The sequence below is a fragment of the Pongo pygmaeus genome, chromosome 4 (assembly GCF_028885625.2).
Source record: "Pongo pygmaeus isolate AG05252 chromosome 4, NHGRI_mPonPyg2-v2.0_pri, whole genome shotgun sequence".
Classification (NCBI taxonomy): domain Eukaryota; kingdom Metazoa; phylum Chordata; class Mammalia; order Primates; family Hominidae; genus Pongo; species Pongo pygmaeus.
Genome location: NC_072377.2, coordinates 61496952 through 61516397, shown reverse-complemented (window position 1 = coordinate 61516397; position 19446 = coordinate 61496952). Strand labels below are relative to the sequence as shown.

The 19446-nt window shown below is 42.0% G+C and overlaps 1 protein-coding gene across 1 annotated transcript in view; it reads left to right on the top strand.

The window, feature by feature from the left end:
- The first annotated feature begins 485 nt into the window (after positions 1-485).
- ANKRD55 (ankyrin repeat domain 55) overlaps positions 486-19446 on the top strand; it is a 136640-nt gene continuing 117679 nt past the window's right edge. Inside the window, exon 1 of the mRNA XM_054487992.2 lies at positions 486-576. Coding sequence (XP_054343967.1) covers positions 519-576 — 58 coding nt within the window. The 5' untranslated portion in view covers positions 486-518. The remainder of the gene's footprint in view (positions 577-19446) is intronic.

Sequence of the window (19446 nt, the reverse complement as noted above, 5' to 3'; positions counted from 1 at the left end):
CTCACGTGACCCAAATGCAGTTCTCACTCCACCAAGAGCACAGCCGAATGCGAACTGCATTGGCAGCTTTGCACATGCTCTGTCTGGCCCTGTGAATCCTCACTCACCCATTCAGATTTCTGTTGGTGTAAAGCGACATTCCAGCCGCTGAAGCTCCGTGATCTGCTGTGTTTTCCCAGCCCAGATCCAAGGCAGGTGGCCCATACAATTTTACTATCTTTTTGGAGTTTGAGTAATTGTGTTTATTTATTTGGGGGTGGAGGGTGTATTATGCCCATGTACAGCTGATGAATGAGGCCATAGAGTAACTCTTTTCCTAGCAGGTATTTACAGGAATAGCATTTACCTATTTTCATCACCTTGCCTTGACAACAACCTGCAGCTCTGATGCATGTTTAATCCTGAAACAGAGGTCTTGGCAAACGATGCTGCCTCTGACTGTCGTATTGACTGTAATGTTTGAGATGGTGTTTTCTCCTCTCTAGAGACCTGGATGCTTTTTGCCATTCTGATGGTAAATGATGAGACAGGCTACCATGGATTTCAGCACCCCTTCTGTGTTTGATCAGCAAAGAGGTAAAATGCTGCTTTAACACATTCTTTGGTTGTTAGCATCCTTAGTCTCATGGTATGGATTTACAGTTGTAAGGAGAGAAAGAGAAGTGTGCGTGTGTGTGTGTGTGTGCGTGTGTGGGTGTGCATGAGTATTTGCTACGTAGGATATGGAAAGAGAATTTCACCTAGAAAACAAACCTGTTCAAAATGTTCACTTCTAGTTTGATAAGCATCTGAAACAGAAAAATAAGCTTATGATTTGTTGTATAAACTTATGATCTTGTTGAAGTATTCCTACCTTCAAATTTTAAAAACTGGATTTCAAGCACACCAACTATTTCAGATAGTGTCATCTTTATTCTGTTTTTTCCAAATCTTTTTTAAAAATTACAGTAAGCAATGTAAGAACACATCACATTTTTTTAATCATTCTATTAGCCCAGTATCTCATTGCTGTATCTTCATAAGCATTTTTTTATTCCTTTCAGGAATAGATGTTGCCTGTATTTATGTCGGGTTGATATGTTATCTCATCCAAGGTTGTGTAGTGACATATCCCTATGCTATTATTTGCAATGACAGGGTATATCTTCCTTACTTATAATTTCTGGAGTGGAGGTAATTTTCCACATCAAAATGTTGCTGTGAGATCAACTTATCCTTATAATATCACGTATTTGGCCATGTGGTCTATGTGTATACATTTTGCATATGCAATCTGTTTATATACATCTTCGTGTAATACTTATGTGTAATAGTAAATCTTTTTTTAGTATAAACATGAAATTTCCATTTTATAAACATAATAAATATTTTTTAGAATCTTTTCTTAAATATCTAATATTTAAACCACTTTCTACAGTCTCTGAATATTCTTCACGATCCTAAGTTCCTTTGGTGATTTTATCTGTTTTGGCTATAACATGAAATGGTGGTTTGAAAAAGCCTCATTAAGAAAATGTTCTGCTTCATTCTTTTTTCCCTTTTCCTGCTCTAGGCCATAGCATCTTTATTACCCCTCAAGCTACATCTGGCTTCGTGGGTGAATTATTTTGGCCCAGTGGGTTTCTCCAAAAATAAATTTATATTTAGATTCCTGAGTTAGCTAATGTAGATATGTATATAGTATGTTCTCCAGGTCTTAGCTCATTTGGAATAGTGTTTGTGTGTTTGTGTGTTTGTGTGTGTGTGTGTGTGTGTGTGTGTGTGTGTGTGCGCCTTCAGAACGTGCTGGCTCATACCGTGTTTGGATCTGAACACCATAGAGAAAGGGGTTGTCACAGCTGTACCCACCACCATCCTCTCCTCCTGGTACATTTTATATCACTGATGGCAGTCAGTGAAAGTGAAAATCTGCTAAGAACCAAAGAGCTCACACTGGCTGAAAAATGACGTTGCTGAGCCACAAAACACAAAATGGGTTTATTTTTGAAGACTAATTGGAGGGAGCTGGGACTGACTGAAGAACTAGCTCTTCGTAATGAATTTACATGTTCCAGTGCTGTACCTTCTAACAGGATTGAGCCCCAAACATAGTTAAGATACAGAATTACAAGACTGATTTTCTTATAACACCTTTCATGTGAGCAATTCACAGCAATTCCTCCACCTGGGCCAATTCTCTCCCATGGAAGTTAACCCTCTCCCTGCCATCTTTATCTCTATTTCTCAATCCTTTCTCTCTTTCTAGAGGTTTTATCATATGGTGGAAAGAGCATGGGATTTTAAATCTTATAGACATAGATCAGAATGGCAGATCAGCTACTTCTTAGCTGTGTGACCTTGGCAAGTTACCTAACCTCTCTGGGCCTTAGTTTCCCCAGGAATACAATGAAGGAAATGATGCTTACCTAGCAGGGTTGTTGTGAGGATCTAAAATAACATATAAAAAGCACCTGTTAGCAATGCCTGATATTCAACAAGTATTTTCCCATTTTGGCTGCAGCTGTTATTATTATTGCTGTTGTTATTACCTTGGACTGGGAGTTTCTGAAGTGCAAAAGACTACTCATCTCTCTACCTTCAGCCTGAATGTAGCAGTCCTCAGATCAAATGAGGGCTTAGTGCTGGATGACTAAATTACATTCATTATTTTTTTCAGAAACCTAGGATACCATTTATAGCAAGACCTAGAATAATAATTAACTAAGCCATTCCTGAATAGTTTTATTACCCCATTAATCCTTCCTCTTTCTTAAAAGCATGAAAGACCATGAGGGTTGAGACCATTATACAGATTTTAAATATTATATTGTTGGACAAACCAAAGGGAGGTGACTTTCTCGGGAAAAGTTGAGCGTGGGGCTTTAGTTGAAGGTTTTTCATGAATCGTTACTGTCTGGATAAGTGAACCCTAGTAGCACTGGCTTTACATGCAGATGGGGACAGAAGACATTGCAGCTGGAAGAACCTTAGCAATCAGGTAACCTGCTGGTTCTCACATTGGCTGTACTTAAGAATCATCTGGGCCGGGCGCAAGGCTCACACCTGTAATCCCAGTGCTTTGGGAGGCCGAGGTGGGCAGATCACAAGGTCAAGAGATCGAGACCATCCTGGCCAACATGGTGAAACCCCGTCTCTACTAAAAATACAAAAATTAGCTGGGCATGGTGACACACACCTGTAGTCCCAGCTACTCAGGAGGCTGAGGCAGGAAATCACTTGAACCTGGGAGGTGGAGGTTGCAGTGAGCTGAGATCAGGCCACTGCACTCCAGCCTGGCGACAGAGCAAGACTCTGTCTCAAAAAAAAGAAAAAAGAATCATCTGAAGAAATTCTGAAAATGCTGATGCTTGCATCCCACCCAGGGAGATTCCAGTTTAACTGCAGTGGTTGGCCCAACCAATACTCCTTGGGAAGTTCTCATGGACAGCAAAGATGGAGAACCAGTCATCCAACCTACCCCTCTTCCACATTTCAGATGCGGGAACTAAAGCACAGAAAGGTTCAAAGTTGGGTTCTTCCTAATAATAATAACAACAACCCACTAAATAGCAACAGAGGGGACTGAGGCCCAGGTGTTCTCCATCCATACAACAGGGCAATAGGAAGCTTCCTGTACATGGCCAATCCCAGGCCTAGCACTGACTCTGGGTCATGGTGGCCCAGAGAATGGTGGAAGAATATGATGCAGAAGGACCTTCAGGGCTCCAACAAGGTGGATTTGGTAAGCCTGAATCCCTCCACATGCATTTTCCTATATTTCTCTTTAGCTAGAGGCAATGAGGCATGCCAGGGTCTTGGTGACAGATGGTCATTTGCTCGAGTCCTGTCTCTGCCCTCTTCCTAGTTACATGAACTTGCACAAACTAGTTGATCTCCACTGGCTTCTGTCTCCTTGACTGTGAATGTGGATAATACTATATTACATATTCACAGAGCTGCTGGAAGTCCTAACAATCAGATCATTTGACTGGCCAGGGGCATGGTCTCTGGCTGGCTTTGCAAAACTGTGAGGGAGGAAGCCTGGGTCTTCAGAACTCTCGACTCTCTTTTGTGCTTTCAGCTTTCACCATAGCAACATCTCTTCTGGTCCCACGTGTGCTTTCTGGTTGTGTTCCCTCTCAAAGCCCACACACACAGGAAGCGACCTGTAGTAAAGCCATTTACTACAGAACACAGAGGTTCCTGCTAAAGTCTACATATTATGTAACTGAAGATACTTGCATTATAAGCTTTGTCACGACTTGTGGAAAGAAAAGTTTTGCTGCACCTGAAAGAATCCCAAACCTGAGAGAGAAAACAGGAAAAAAAAAAAAAAAAAAGGCGAGGGATCGGTGGGTGGAGGGGGTAGCCTCAGGGCCTCACCCACTCCTCTGTGTTGTTGGGGGTGAGGAGGGCCTGGCCCTGCCAGGGTCTCTGAGGAAATATGCCTGACCAGGCTGAGTGGTGTGTTTGCACGCACCTGTGTGGCCTGTGGACCACCCTCTTGCACAGGTCGTTTCTCTTGTCAAGTTGCTGGAAAAGGAGAGGAAGGGCTTTGTCTTCTAGCCCAGATTAATACAGTGTGTGATTGTCTCTGGGCTGCTGTAACCAATTCTCACAAGCTGGGTAGCTTAAAACAACAGAAATTTATCCTCTCACAGTTCTGGTGCCCAAAAGTCTGAAATCAAGATGTCAGCAGCAGGCCAGGCGCAGTGGCTCATGCCTGTAATCTCAGCACTTTGGGAAGCCAAGGTGGGCAGATCACCTAGGATCAAGAGTTTGAGACCAGCCTGGCCAACATGGTGAAACCCTGTCTCTAGTAAAAATAAAAAATTAGCTGGATGTGGTGTCACGCGCCTGTAGTCCCAGCTACTTGGGAGGCTGAGACACAAGAATTGCTTGAACTTAGGAGGTGGAGGTTGCAGTGAGCCAAGATTGCGCCACTGCACTCTAGCCTGGGTGACAGAGTGAGACTCCACCTCAAAAAAAAAAAAAAAAAAAAGTCAGCGGGGGCCTACTCCTAGAACCTTTAGGAAAGAATCTTCCCTGGTCCTTCCAGCCTTGGCTGCTGTGGCCTCATCACTCTGGTCTCTGCCACCATCTTCACTTGGCCTCGTCTGTGTGCGTCGCTCCTCTGTGTACCTGTCTCACAGTTCCTCTGCCTCTCCTTTAAGGATGCATGTGATTGCATTTAGGGACCACCCAGATAATCCAGGATGAACTCCTCCTCTCAAAGTCCTTGGCTTAATCACATCCTTTCAGATATAAGGTCATATTTACTCTCCTGCCATATAAGGGAATAGCCACAGGTTCCAGGATTAGAGGTTAGAACATATCTTTAGGGCCACCATTTAACCCACTGCAGGGAGTGAGAAGAGGTCAGATCCCAGAAAGCACGCAACACTGTGACTCGGTTTTTGGTAAAATCCATTCTCATTTAAGCTACAAGAAAAATTGGCAAGTAAGAGGTGGGGGAAGGGAGGGGAGCATCTGTTCGGTGCAGACTCTGTGCAGGGCTTTACATGGATACATATTGACAAGAGGGAATGTTTATGGAGCATTTAGCAGAGCCAGGCTCTGTCCTAAGGACTGCACACAGACTAGCTCATATAATCCTCATATCAGCTTCAGAGTATGACCCCCTTTTATCGATGAGGAAATTCAAAAAGGTTATGACCTACCCAATGTTACCACAAAGTAAAACAGCAAAGCTAGGATTCCAAGCTAAATCTGTTTCACTTAAAACCCGTATTCTTTCTACTGCAGAATGTCTTTTCCTTGGCCAGCAATAAGGTTTAATAAAAAAAAAGACATCAATGAAGAATCAAATTAATGAAACATTTATTTTCACAATCCAGCTCTTATTCCATTGTGTTGTGGATTTTTAAAGTTCCCACACACAGATGTGCAGGGGTTTTTCTGTTTGTTTTTTGTTTTTTTTATACTTTAAGTTCTAGGGTACATGTGCACAATGTGCAGGTTTGTTACATATGTATATACATGTGCCATATTGGTATGCTGCACCCATTAACTCGTCATTTACATTAGGTATATCTCCTAATGCTATCCCTCCCCCCTCCCCCGTCCCCCCACCCCACAACAGGCCCCGGTGTGTGGTGTTCCCCACCCTGTGTCCAAGTGTTCTCATTGTTCAATTCCCACCTATGAGTGAGAACATGCAGTGTTTGGTTTTCTGTCCTTGCGATAGTTTGCTCAGAATGATGGTTTCCAGCTTCATCCATATCCCTACAAAGGACATGAACTCATCATTTTTTATGGCTGCATAGTATTCCATGGTGTATATGTGCCACATTTTCTTAATCCAGTCTATCATTGATGGACATTTGGGTTGGTTCCAAGTCTTTGCTATTGGGAATAGTGCTGCAATAAACATACGTGTGCATGTGTCTTTATAGCAGCATGATTTATAATCCTTTGGGTATACACCCAGTAATGGGATGGCTGGGTCAAATGGTATTTCTAGTTCTAGATCCTTGACAAATCACCACACTGTCTTCCGCAATGGTTGAACTAGTTTACAGTCCCACCAACTGTGTAAAAGTGTTCCTATTTCTCCACATCCTCTCCAGCACCTGTTGTTTCCTGACTTTTTAATGATTGCCATTCTAACTGGTATGAGATGGTATCTCATTGTGGTTTTGGTTTGCATTTCTCTGATGGCCAGTGATTATGAGCATTTTTCCTGTGTCTGTTGGCTGCATAAATGTCTTCTTTTGAGAAATGTCTGTTCATATCCTTCACCCACTTTTGGATGGGGTTGTTTGATTTTTTCTTGTCAATTTGTTTAAGTTCATTGTAGATTCTGGATATTAGCCCTTTGTCAGATGAGTAGATTGGAAAAATTTTCTCCCATTCTGTAGGTGGCCTGTTCACTCTGATGGTAGTTTCTTTTGCTGTGCAGAAGCTCTTTAGTTTAATTAGGTCCTATTTGTCAATTTTGGCTTTTGTTGCCATTGCTTTTGGTGTTTTAGACATGAAGTCCTTGCCCATGCCTATGTCCTGAATGGTATTGCCTAAGTTTTCTTCTAGGGTTTTTAAGTCTTTAATCCATCTTGAATTAATTTTTGTATCAGCCATAAGGAAGGGATCCAGTTTCAGCTTTCTACATATGGCTACCAGTTTTCCCAGCACCATTTATTAAATAGGGAATCCTTTCCTCATTTCTTGTTTTTGTCAGGTTTGTCAAAGATCAGATGGTTGTAGATGTGTGGTATTATTTCAGAGGGCTCTGTTCTGTTCCATTGGTCTATATCTCTGTTTTGGTACCAGTACCATGCTGTTTTGGTTACTGTAGCCTTGTAGTATAGATTGAAGTCAGGTAGCATGATGCCTCTAGCTTTGTTCTTTTTGCTTAGGATTGACTTGGCAATGTGGGCTCTTTTTTGGTTCCATATGAACTTTAAAGTAGTTTTTTCCAATTCTGTGAAGAAAGTCATTGGTAGCTTGATGGGGATGGCATTGAATCTATAAATTACCTTGGGCAGTATGGCCATTTTCATGATATTTATTCTTCCTATCCATGAGCATGGAATGTTCTTCCATTTGTTTGTGTCCTCTTTTATTTCGTTGAGCAGTGGTTTGTAATTCTCCTTGAAGAGGTCCTTCACATCCCTTGTAAGTTGGTTTCCTATGTATCTTATTCTCTTTGAAGCAATTGTGAATGGGAGTTCACTCATGATTTGGTTCTCTGTTTGTCTGTTATTGGTGTATAGGAATGCTTGTGATTTTTGCACATTGATTTTGTATCCTGAGACTTTGCTGAAGTTGCTTATCAGCTTAAGGAGATTTGGGGCTGAGACGATGGGGTTTTCTAAATATACAATCATGTCATCTGCAAACAGGGACAATTTGACTTCCTGTTTTCCTAACTGAATACTCTTTATTTATTTCTCCTGCCTGATTGCCCTGGCCAGAACTTCCAACACTATGTTGAATAGGAGTGGTGAGAGAGGGCATCCCTGTCTTGTGCCAGTTTTCAAAGGGATTGCTTCCAGTTTTGGTCCATTCAGTATGATATTGGCTGTGGGTTTATCATAAATAGCTCTCATTATTTTGAGATACGTCCAATCAATACCTAATTTATTGAGAGTTTTTAGCATGAAGGGCTGTTGAATTTTGTCGAAGGCCTTTTCTGCATCTATTGAGATAATCTTGTGGTTTTTGTCTTTGGTTCTGTTTATATGATGGATTACATTTATTGATTTGTGTATGTTGAACCAGCCTTGCATACCAGGGATGAAGCCAACTTGATCATGGTGGATAAGCTTCTTGATGTGCTGCTGGATTCGGTTTGCCAGTATTTTATCGAGGATTTTTGCATCAATGTTCATCAGGGATATTGGTCTAAAATTCTCTTTTTTTGTTGTGTCTCTGCCAGGCTTTGGTATCAGGATGATGCTGGCCTCATAAAATGAGTTAGGGAGGATTCCCTCTTTTTCTATTGATTGAAATAGTTTCAGAAGGAATGGTACCAGCTCCTCTTTGTATCTCTGTTAGAATTCGGCTGTGAATCCGTCTGGTCCTCGACTTTTTTTGGCTGGTAGGCTATTAATTATTGCCTCAATTTCAGAGCCTGTTATTGGTCTATTCAGGGATTCAACTTCTTCCTGGTTTAGTCTTGGGAGGGTGTATGTGTCCAGGAATTTATCCATTTCTTCTAGATTTTCTAGTTTATTTGCATAGAGGTGTTTATACTATTCTCTGATGGTAGTTTGTATCTCCATGGGATCAGTGGTGATATCCCCTTTATCATTTTTTATTGCATCTGTTTGATTCTTCTCTCTTTTCTTCTTTATTAGTCTTGCTAGCGGTCTATCAATTTTGTTGATCTTTTCAAAAAAGCAGCTCCTGGATTCATTGATTTTTTGAAGGGTTTTTTGTGTCTCTATCTCCTTCAGTTCTGCTCTAATCTTAGTTATTTCTTGCCTTCTGCTAGCTTTTGATTGTGTTTGCTCTCGCTTCTCTAGTTCTTTTAATTGTGATGTTAGGGTGTCCATTTTAGATCTTTCCTGCTTTCTGTTGTGGGCATTTATTGCTATAAATTTCCCTCTACACACTGCTTTAAATGTGTCCCAGAGATTCTGGTATGTTGTGTCTTTGTTCTCGTCGGTTTCAAAGAACATCTTTTTTTCTGCCTTCATTTCGTTATGTACCCAGTAGTCATTCAGGAGCAGGTTGTTCAGTTTCCATGTAGTTGAGCGGTTTTGAGTGAGTTTCTTAATCCTGAGTTCTAGTTTGGTTGCACTGTGGTCTGAGAGACAGTTTGTTATAATTTCTGTTCTTTTACATTTGCTGAGGAGTGCTTTACTTCCAACTATGTGGTCAATTTTGGAATAAGTGCAAGGTGGTGTTGAGAATAATGTATATTCTGTTGATTTGGGGTGGAGAGTTCTGTAGATGTCTATTAGGTCTGCTCGGTGCAGAGCTGAGTTCAATTCCTGGATATCCTTGTAAACTTTCTGTCTCGTTGATCTGTCTAATGTTGACAGTGGGGTGTTAAAGCCTCCCATTATTATTGTGTGGGAGTCTAAGTCTCTTTGTAGTTCTCTAAGGACTTGCTTTATGAATCTGGGTGCTCCTGTATTGGGTGCATATATATTTAGGATAGTTAGCTCTTCTTGTTGAATTGATCCCTTTATCATTATGTAATGGCCTTCTTTGTCTCTTCTGATCTTTGTTGGTTTAAAGTCTGTTTTATCAGAGACTAGGATTGCAACCCCTGCCTTTTTTTGTTTTCCATTTGCTTGGTAGATCTTCCTCCATCCCTTTATTTTGAGCCTATGTGTGTCTCTGCATGTGAGATGGGTCTCCTGAATACAGCACACTGATGGGTCTTGACTCTTTATCCAACTTGCCAGTCTGTGTCTTTTAATTGGAGCATTTAGCCCATTTACATTTAAAGTTAATATTGTTATGTGTGAATTTGATCCTGTCATTATGATGTTAGCTGGTTATTTTGCTTGTTAGTTGATGCAGTTTCTTCCTAGCATCAATGGTCTTTACAATTTGTCATGTTTTTGCAGTGGCTGGTACCAGTTGTTCCTTCCCATGTTTAGTGCTTCCTTCAGGAGTTCTTGTAGGGCAGGCCTGGTGGTGACAAAATCTCTCAGCATTTGCTTATCTGTAAAGTATTTTATTTCTCCTTCACTTATGAAGCTTAGTTTGGCTGGATATGAAATTCTGGGTTGAAAATCCTTTCCTTTAAGAATGTTGAATATTGGCCCTCACTCTCTTCTGGCTTGTAGAGTTTCTGCCGAGAGATCAGCTGTTAGTCTGATGGGCTTCCCTTTGTGGGTAACCCAACCTTTCTCTCTGGCTGCCCTTAACATTTTTTCCTTCATTTCAACTTTGGTGAACCTGACAATTATGTGTCTTGGAGTTGCTCTTCTTGAGGAGTATCTTCATGGCATTCTCTGTATTTCCCCAATTTGAATGTTGGCCTGCCTTCCTAGGTTGGGGAAGTTCTCCTGGATAATATCCTGAAGAGTGTTTTCCAACTTGGTTCCATTCCCCCTGTCACTTTCAGGTACACAAATCAGATGTAGATTTGGTCTTTTCACATAGTCCCATATTTCTTGGAGGCTTTGTTCATTTCTTTTCACTCTTTTTTCTGTTATCTTGTCTTTTTGCTTCATTTCATTCATTTGATCTTCAATCACTGATACCCTTTCTTCCAGTTGATCGAATCAGCTACTGAAGCTTGTGCATGTGTCACGTAGTTCTTGTGCCTTGGTTTTCAGCTCCATCAAGGCATTTAAGGTCTTCGCTATGCTGTTTATTCTAGTTAGCCATTCATCCAATCTTTTTTCAAGGTTTTTAGCTTCTTTGTGATGGGTTCGAACACCTCCTTTAGCTCAGAGAAGTTTGTTATTCCCGATCTTCTGAAGCCTTCTTCTCTCAACTCATCAAAGTCATTCTCTGTCCAGCTTTGTTCCATTGCTGGTGAGGAGCTGCATCCCTTTGGAGGAGAAGAGGCCGTCTGATTTTTAGAATTTTCAGCTTTTCTGCTCTGGTTTCTCCCAATCTTTGTGGTTTTATCTACCTTTGGTCTTTGATGATGGTGACATACAGATGGGGTTTTGGTGTGGATGTCCTTTCTGTTTGTTAGTTTTCCTTCTAACAGTCAGGATCCTCAGCTGCAGGTCTGTTGGAGTTTGCTGGAGGTCCACTCCAGACCCTGTTTGCCTGGTATCACCAGTGGAGGCTGCAGAACCTCAAATATTGCAGAACGGCAAATGTTGCTTCCTGATCCTTCCTCTGGAAGCTTAGTCTCAGAGAGGCACCTGGCTATATGAGGTGTCAGTCAGCCCCTACTGGGAGGTGCCTCCCAGTTAGGCTACTCGGGGGTCAGGGACCCACTTGAGGAGGCAGTATATCTGTGCTCAGATCTCAAACTCTGTGCTGGGAGAACCACTACTCTCTTCAAAGCTGTCAGACAAGGACAATTAAGTCTGCAGAAGTTTCTTCTGCCTTTTGTTCAGCTATGCCCTGCCCTCAGAGGTGGAGTCTACAGAGGCAGGCAGGCCCCCTTGAACTGAGGTGGGCTCCACCCAGTTCGAGCTTCCTGGCTGCTTTATTTACCTACTAAAGCCTCAGCAAAGGCACATGCCCTTCCCCCAGCCTCGCTGCTGCCTTGCAGTTCGATCTCAGAGTGCTGTGCTAGCAGTGAGCAAGGCTCTGTGGGTGTGGGACCCTCTGAGCCAGGCACGGGATATAATCTCCTGGTGTGCCATTTCCTAAGATGGTTGGAAAAGTGCAGTATTAGGGTGGGAGTAACCCAATTTTCCAGGTGCCATCTGTCACTGCTTCCCTTGGCTAGGAAAGGGAATTCCCTGACCCCTTGCGCTTATCGGGTGAGGCGATGCCTCACCTGGCTTCGGGTCACACTCGGTGGGCTGCATCCACTGTCCTGCACCCACTGTCTGACAAGCCCCGGTGAGATGAACCTGGTACCTCAGTTGGAAATGCAAAAATCACCTGTCTTCTGCATTGTTCACGCTGGGAGCTGTAGACTGGAGCTGTTCCTATTTGGCCATCTTGGAACCTCCCTCAATGTGCAGGTTTTAAATCCAACTGCTCATCTAAAATGGGAATGCTAGACAAAAAGATCTGTGCTTTGCTGAAAAAGCAAAAGTTAAAAATCTGGCATGACAACCAGATGCATCCAAAGGAAGAATAAGCAAATTTTGAATGGTGTTTTGGACAAAGGAGTCCTCTGAAAGGAGTTTTGAAAGGCAAGCATAGGAGATAGGAAAGGAAAGGGAATGATTTGGGCTCAGTTGCTGAGTTCAGGCTCAGAGATCTTGAATGGGAGCCTGGAGTAAACCCAGGAACATTGAGGATAATTCTGTGATTGATTTTCAGATTGACAGTCCAGATAAATAAAAACTAGCTGGCAAACCAGCACTCGTTTAGAAGCAAATTATATGTTGCCTTTGAGAAAATGCTTAGCCTTCTCCTTCTCTTGGTCAAGAAAGAGGATCAGAGGGAAAGAGAGATGGGAGAAGAATCTTTTTTTCCTGTTCTTGACCACTCCTGAACAAGTCTAGGCAAGCATGTTTGTTTCAGTGTTTTGTTTTGTTTTGTTTTGTTTTTTGAGATGAAGTCTCACTCTGTTACCCTGGCTGGAGTGCAATGGCGTGATCTTGGCTCAACCTCTGCCTCCTGGGTTCAAGCAATTCTCCTGCCTCAGCCTCCGAAGTAGCTGGGATTACAGACGCCCACCATCATGACCGTCTAATTTTCGTATTTTTGTAGAGACAGGGTTTCACCTTTTGGCCAGGCTGGTCTTGAACTCCTGACCTCAGGTGATCCGCCTTCCTCGGCCTCCCAAAGTGCTGGGAGTACAGGCATGAGCCACTGTGCCCAGCCTCTTTCAGTTTTCTTGATCACTCCTGAATAAGTCTAGGCAAGTGTGTTTGACCCCCACCTTTCTCTGCCTCCTTCTTTGTGATGCTGCCTTCTTCCAACCAACCAACTCCTGAGAAAGTGTGTGATAGACCAGTCCATTCTGGAGTGTGCTGTGGCCTCCATCTGTTATCCCCTAGGACAGGTTGTGCCCCCAATAACCTGAGCATCCCTTTCCTTCCACCCTTTATGGCTCCTCTTATGGACTCTACAGAAGGAAGCCCCTGGCTGAGCTTATCCAAAAAATTACCCTTCACAGCCATCAGTATTCTTCACCACAGGACCACCTAACTGTCCTGGGGGAGGGGGCTTCTTGCCAGAGTATGCATCCCAAGAGGAAGGACCCTTGAGTGGTATCCGGAGAGAATAGAGACTCACTTGGGCAACCACATCTGAATCAACCCTGATGTTTCCCACAACTCATTGGATCAGCTTCAGGAGGCTCTCCCTCAGCTCAGCCTCCAGTGCAGCAGGCAGCTGGGCCACCACACTGAGCTCTTCCTGTCATCTCTACTCACTAACTCCACAGTTCCAGAACTAAGTAACTGTGCTGGGTACCTGATATTCATGGATTTTCCCTTTGATACCACTATTTTGATACAAGGATATTTTAACCAAAATGGATATGGAGTCTAAAAGAAAATACAATAAACTTGTAGCTGTTTTTTTATTACAAAATAAGCATGAGACAAACATCTCACTCATCACCAAATGTGGGACAAGATGAGAAGGTGAAGGTATGGATGCACTGAGGTCAAAGGTGGGTGCAAAAGGTGGCATATGGGTGGGGCTAAGACCACTAACCAGGAGTCACATGATTAATGCACTTGTAAATCTCTGTTGGTCATTTAATGCAGGGTCTGCTGAATTGTGTTTTAGAATTCCCTTATATCATGAATGATCTACATGTCAGATTTTCTGATTTATCTTTTAAAGTCATGAACCCTAATATTTACCTTCAATCAATATGTAGGTTTGTGTGCTTAATAAGGGCTCTTTGTTTTCTCTTTGTGAAACCTAAGAATGGCACTTGCTCATTAATGAGCCTATTCTTATTTTATCAGGTATATTGAGGGAGGAAGAGAAGGGAAGTCATTCCAGTATACATGGAAAGTACTTCCATTTCTAATTGTGCTCTCAGAACTTAAGATATATGCATATAATATTCAACAGTATTCAAATTATTTTAAATTTTTCTTTTTTTTTTTTTTTTGGAGGCAGAGTCTTGCTCTATCCCCCAGGCTGGAGTGCAGTGGCACAATCTCAGCTCACTGCAACCTCCACCTCTGGGGTTTAAGCGATTCTCCTGCCCCAGCCTCCCACTTAGCTGGGATTACAGGTGCCTGCCACCATGCCTGGTTAATTTTTGTATTTTTAGTAGAGACGGGGTTTCGCCATGTTGGCCAGGCTGGTCTCGAACTCCTGACTTCAGGTGATCCACCTGCATCGGCCTCTCAAAGTGCTGGGATTACAGGTGTGAGTCACTGCGCCTGGCCTAAATTTTTCAAAAATAATTTCAAACTTATAGAAATGTTGTAAAAATAAGAATCATATAAAAAAAAACACTTGTATGCCTTTTACTCAGATTCATCTAATGTTAACATTTTGCCCCATTTGCTTTATCATTTGCTCTTTCTGTCTCTCTCACTCCTTCCCTCCCTCTCTCTCTCTCCCTCTGTGTGTGTCTCTCTCCCTCAACATGTGTGTGTGCTTTCTATTAATCTAGCATGTGCATTCTAATTTTGTCTATTGACCTAATACAGGTATACCTTGGGGATACAGTGGGTTTGTTTCCAGACCACTGAAACAAAGTGAATATTGCAAAAAGTGAGTTATACAAACTTTTGGTTTCCCAATGCATGTAAAAGTTAGGTTTACGCTGTACTGTAATCTATTAAGTATGCAATAGCATTTTGTCTAAAAATGTGCATAACTTATTTTAAAAATACTTTATTGCTAAAGAAAAGCTAACGATCATCTGAGCTTTCAGCCATCTTTTTGCTGGTAGAGGGTCTTGCTTCAATGCTGATGGCTGCTGACTGATCTGGGTGGTGGCCACTGAAGGTTGGGGTAGCTATGGCAAGTTCTTAAAATAAGACAAAAATAAAGTTTGCTCCATCAATTGACTCCTTCTTTCATAAAAGATGTATCTGTAACATGTGATACGGTTTGATAGCATTTTACCCACGGTAGAAATTCTTTCAAAACTGGAGTCAATTCTCTCCAACCCTACCACTGCTTTATCAACTAAATTTATGTGATATTCTAAATCCTTTGTTGTCATTTCAACAATATTCACAGTGTCTTCACCAAGAGTAGATACGATCTCAATAAATCACTTTCTTTACTCATCCATAAGAAGCAACTCTTCATCCATTCAAGGTTTATCATGAGATTGCAAAAATTTAATCATATCTTCAGGCTTCACTTCTAACTCTAGTTCTCTGCTATTTCTGCTACATCTGCAGTTACTTCCTCTACTGAAGTTCTGAACTCCTCTAAGACTTCTTCAAAACTCCTGTTTGGAGAGCTGAAATTAACTTCTTCCAAACTCCTATTAGTGTTGATATTTTTACCTCCTTCAATGAATCATGAATTTATTTATTTATTTATTTATTTTTTTGAGATGGAGTCTCGCTCTGTCACCCAGACTAGAGTGCAGTGGCACAATCTTGGCTCACTGCAAGCTCTGCCGCCTGGGTTCACACCATTCTCCTGCCTCAACCTCCTGAGTAGCTGGGACTACAAGCGCCTGCCACCAGGCCCGGCTAATTTTTTTGTATTTTTAGTAGAGATGGGGTTTCACCATGTTAGCCAGGATGGTCTCAATCTCCTGACTTCATGATCCGCCCGCCTCAGCCTCCCAAAGTGCTGGGATTACAGGCGTGAGCCACGAATCATGAATGATTTTAATGGTATCTTGAATAGTGAATTATTTCCGGAGTTTTTCTTATTTTTTTATTTTCTCTGGCAGAAACTAATAGAGCAAAGGTTTTCAACTTACTTTGCCCAGATCCATCAGAGGAATCACTATCTATGGAGGCTATAGCCCTGCAAAATGTATGTCATAAACAACAAGACTTGAAAGTCAAAATTACTCCTTGATCCATGGGCTGCAGAATGGGTGCTGTGTTACAGGCATGAAAACAACATTAATCTCCTTGTACATCTCTATCAGAGCTCTTGCTTAGAAAAAATGATTCATTTCAAAATATTACTGCTCATTGACAATGTATTGTCCATATTGTTTTGAAAGGAACTTTTCTTTCTGACCAGTAGGTCTCAATAGTAGGCTTAAAATATTCAATAAACCATGTTGTAAATAGATTTGCTACCATCCAGGCTTTGTTATTCCATTTATAGAGCTGAGGCAGAGTAGATTTAACATAATTGTTAAGAGACTTCAGGTTTTGGAATGGTAAATGAGCACTGGCTTCAACTCCAAGTCATCAGCTGCATTGGCCCCTAACAAGAGTCCTTTGAAGCACTGAAGCTGGGCAGTGACATCCCTTCTCCAGCTATGAAAGTCCTAGGTGGCATCTTCTCCCAGTAGAAGGCTGTTTTATCTACATTGCAAATCTGTTGTTTAGCATAGCCACGTTCATCAATGACCTTAGCTAGATCTGCTGGATAACTTGCTGCAGCTTCTCCAACAGCACTTCCTGCTTCACTTCCATTTTTATGTTATAGAGATGGCTTCTCTCCTTAAACCTCATGAAATAACCTTTGCTAGCTTCAAACTTTTATTTTGCGTCTTCCTCATTTCTCTCAGACTTCACAGACTTGGAGAAAGTTAGGGGCTTCCTCTGGATTAGGCTTTGGCTTAAGGAAATGTGGTGGCTAGATTGGTCTTTTATCCAGGCCACTAAAACTTTCTCCATATCTGCAATAAAGCTGTTTCTCTTTCTTACCATTCATGTGTTCACTGGAGTAGCACTTTTAATTTCCTTCAAGAACTTTTCTTTGCATTCACAACTTGACTAACTGACACAAGAGGCCTCGTTTCTGGTCTGTTTTAGCTTTCAACATGCCTTCCTCATTGAGCTTAATCATTTCTAGCTTTTGATTTAAAGTGAGAGGCTTGTGACTCTTCCTTTCACTTGAATACTCAAAGAACATTGTAGGGTTATTAATTGGCCTAATTTCAATATTGTTGTGTCTCAAGGAATAAGGAGGCCTGAGGAGAGGGAGAGAGATGGGGGACTGGTTGGTCAGTGGAGCAGTCAGAGAACACATTTATCCATTTAAATTCATCATCTTCTGTGGATGTGGTCCATGGGACCCAAAACAATTACAATAGTAACGTCAAAGATCACTGATGACAGGTCACTATAACAGATATGATAATAATATATATTATATAGAGTATAAAATATTCATATCTATTTCCTTACACTTATTTGCTAATTATGAAATTAATACTTTTTCAAAAAATTCAAGCAATACATAAATGAATACAGCATAGAAAGTGGTACACTCCTTTAACTAGCAAAGAGCTATGTTGTTCAGCATCTCTTAACCCCAGCCTATTCCCAGCTTCTCAGCCACCAAGATGTATTCATGACAATTCACTCTCCATGCCAGGGTTAGGGAATCACCTCCAAAGAGAAACAGGAGATCTGGCCAAGAATACTAGCCAGTACTCCTAATTAAAAGAAGAGCTATCACTCTGGGTTATTGAGCAGCTCCCATATACCAGGCACTGTGCTATACTCTTTCTTCCTATTATCTCACTTAATCCGTGCCACAGACTTTGAGACAGATTCCATTTTTAGTCCATCTGAGGTTACATAACTTGCCCAAGGACACATGGACAAAGGACAAGGTTATCATGTTAACTCAGGCTTCTGACCCCCAAGCCCTCCCACACTCCTCTTCATACCAAGACATACTTTCTAGATTCTGACAGTCCACCTGATCAACCCCTTTCTGACATCTAGCATGAGAAGGAAAAGGTGATGTTGGCTAGAGTCCTCAGCAGAGTGCCCGACTCCCTCTGTGATTTGCTTAAGGTGGGCTGGCAGGGACAACAGCCACCACTGTGGCTCCACTGGGCTGGGCTTCCCTTTGGAATGAGCCCTGCTAAGAGGCCTCAGCTCAGTGTGACAGCCCCACCTCTTCCAGAGAGGATTCAGTCTCCATGGCAGTCTGCCCTTGGAGCAAAGAATGGCCCCAGCATCCCAGAAGGAGGAGAAAGAGGTTAAAAGGGTGAGATTACACTGGAATATAACCGGAGGAACTGATGTGATGGGAACTAGAGATTGCCAAGGCCAGGGCTTGGCTTTTACACGGAAGCTTCTGAAGGTAGGCTGTTATTTACCTACTCAGCCCATTTGTTCTATGCAGCAACAAGTGGACCTTTCTCCAAGAGAGTTCAGAGATCTCCAACCCTGTAAACAAGGTCACACAAAAACAACAGTTGATTAAAAAAAAAAAAAAAGAATTCTTTCAGCCTTGGCATCTTGCTCTTTGGTTGTGGGCACATCAACTTTACCCTTGAGACCACTCCTATGATCTTTAATTCACCACAGTAAATCAGCACACAGTCTGCTATTTTAAAAAACTGTAAGAGGTGCACCTGAAATTCACCCAGATTGACACTATTATCCTTCTGATCACTTAATATTATTTTTAAAATGGCATCCTAGAGTTATGGCCACAACTGGGCTGGCCCAGCAGGGGCCACTGAATATATAGTGGAGTTCAGATAGGTTGGTTGGTTTCAGGTGGCCACAGCAGGAACCAATTTAAGGATGGATCCTGGAAGTGTTTCATCTTAGAATAGCAGTCCCTTTAGAATTAGAAGGAGTCTCAGTGAATATATAACCCAGCTCCTTCACTGTTTATATGTGAAGACTGAAACACAAAGGGATTAGCAGTGGTACAGTGGAGTAAACCCTGTGGCCGCTGGAGCTGACTGGACGCTCAGATCCCAGTACTGCTGCTTACTGTGTGCTCCAGCTGGTGATATATTTATCCCTTGCTTTCCTTACCTTGTAAGTTAAGATGATTATACTACAAACGATTGTTTGAAACTGTTGGTGTGGGTTATAGGATCGTTATAAAGATGATTACAACCATCCTCAGAGGATTGTTATAAAGATTTAATGAAGTAATGCATACAAAGTACCTGGCACCATGCCGGGCCCACAGAATCACTTAGTAAGCGCTAGTGATTATAATAAATGACTCACCTAAGGTCACATGGATGACTGGTCTCCCCAGGTCAAGAGAACATCCCACACTCCAAGCCTTTGCTTCCTCTGTAATGAATTCATGGCAGAGCACCCTGATATTGTTTGGCTGTGCCCCCACCCAAATCTCACTTTGAATTGTAATAATCCCCATGTGTCAAGAGCACGGCCAGGTGGAGATAATTGAATCATGGGGGTGGTTTCCCCTATACTGTTCTTGTGGTAGTGAATAAGACTCACAAGATCTGATGGTCTTATAAATTTGAGTTCCCGTGCACAAGCTCTCTTGCCTGCCACCACGTAAGATATGCCTCTGCTTCTCCTTTGCCTTTCACCATGATTGTGA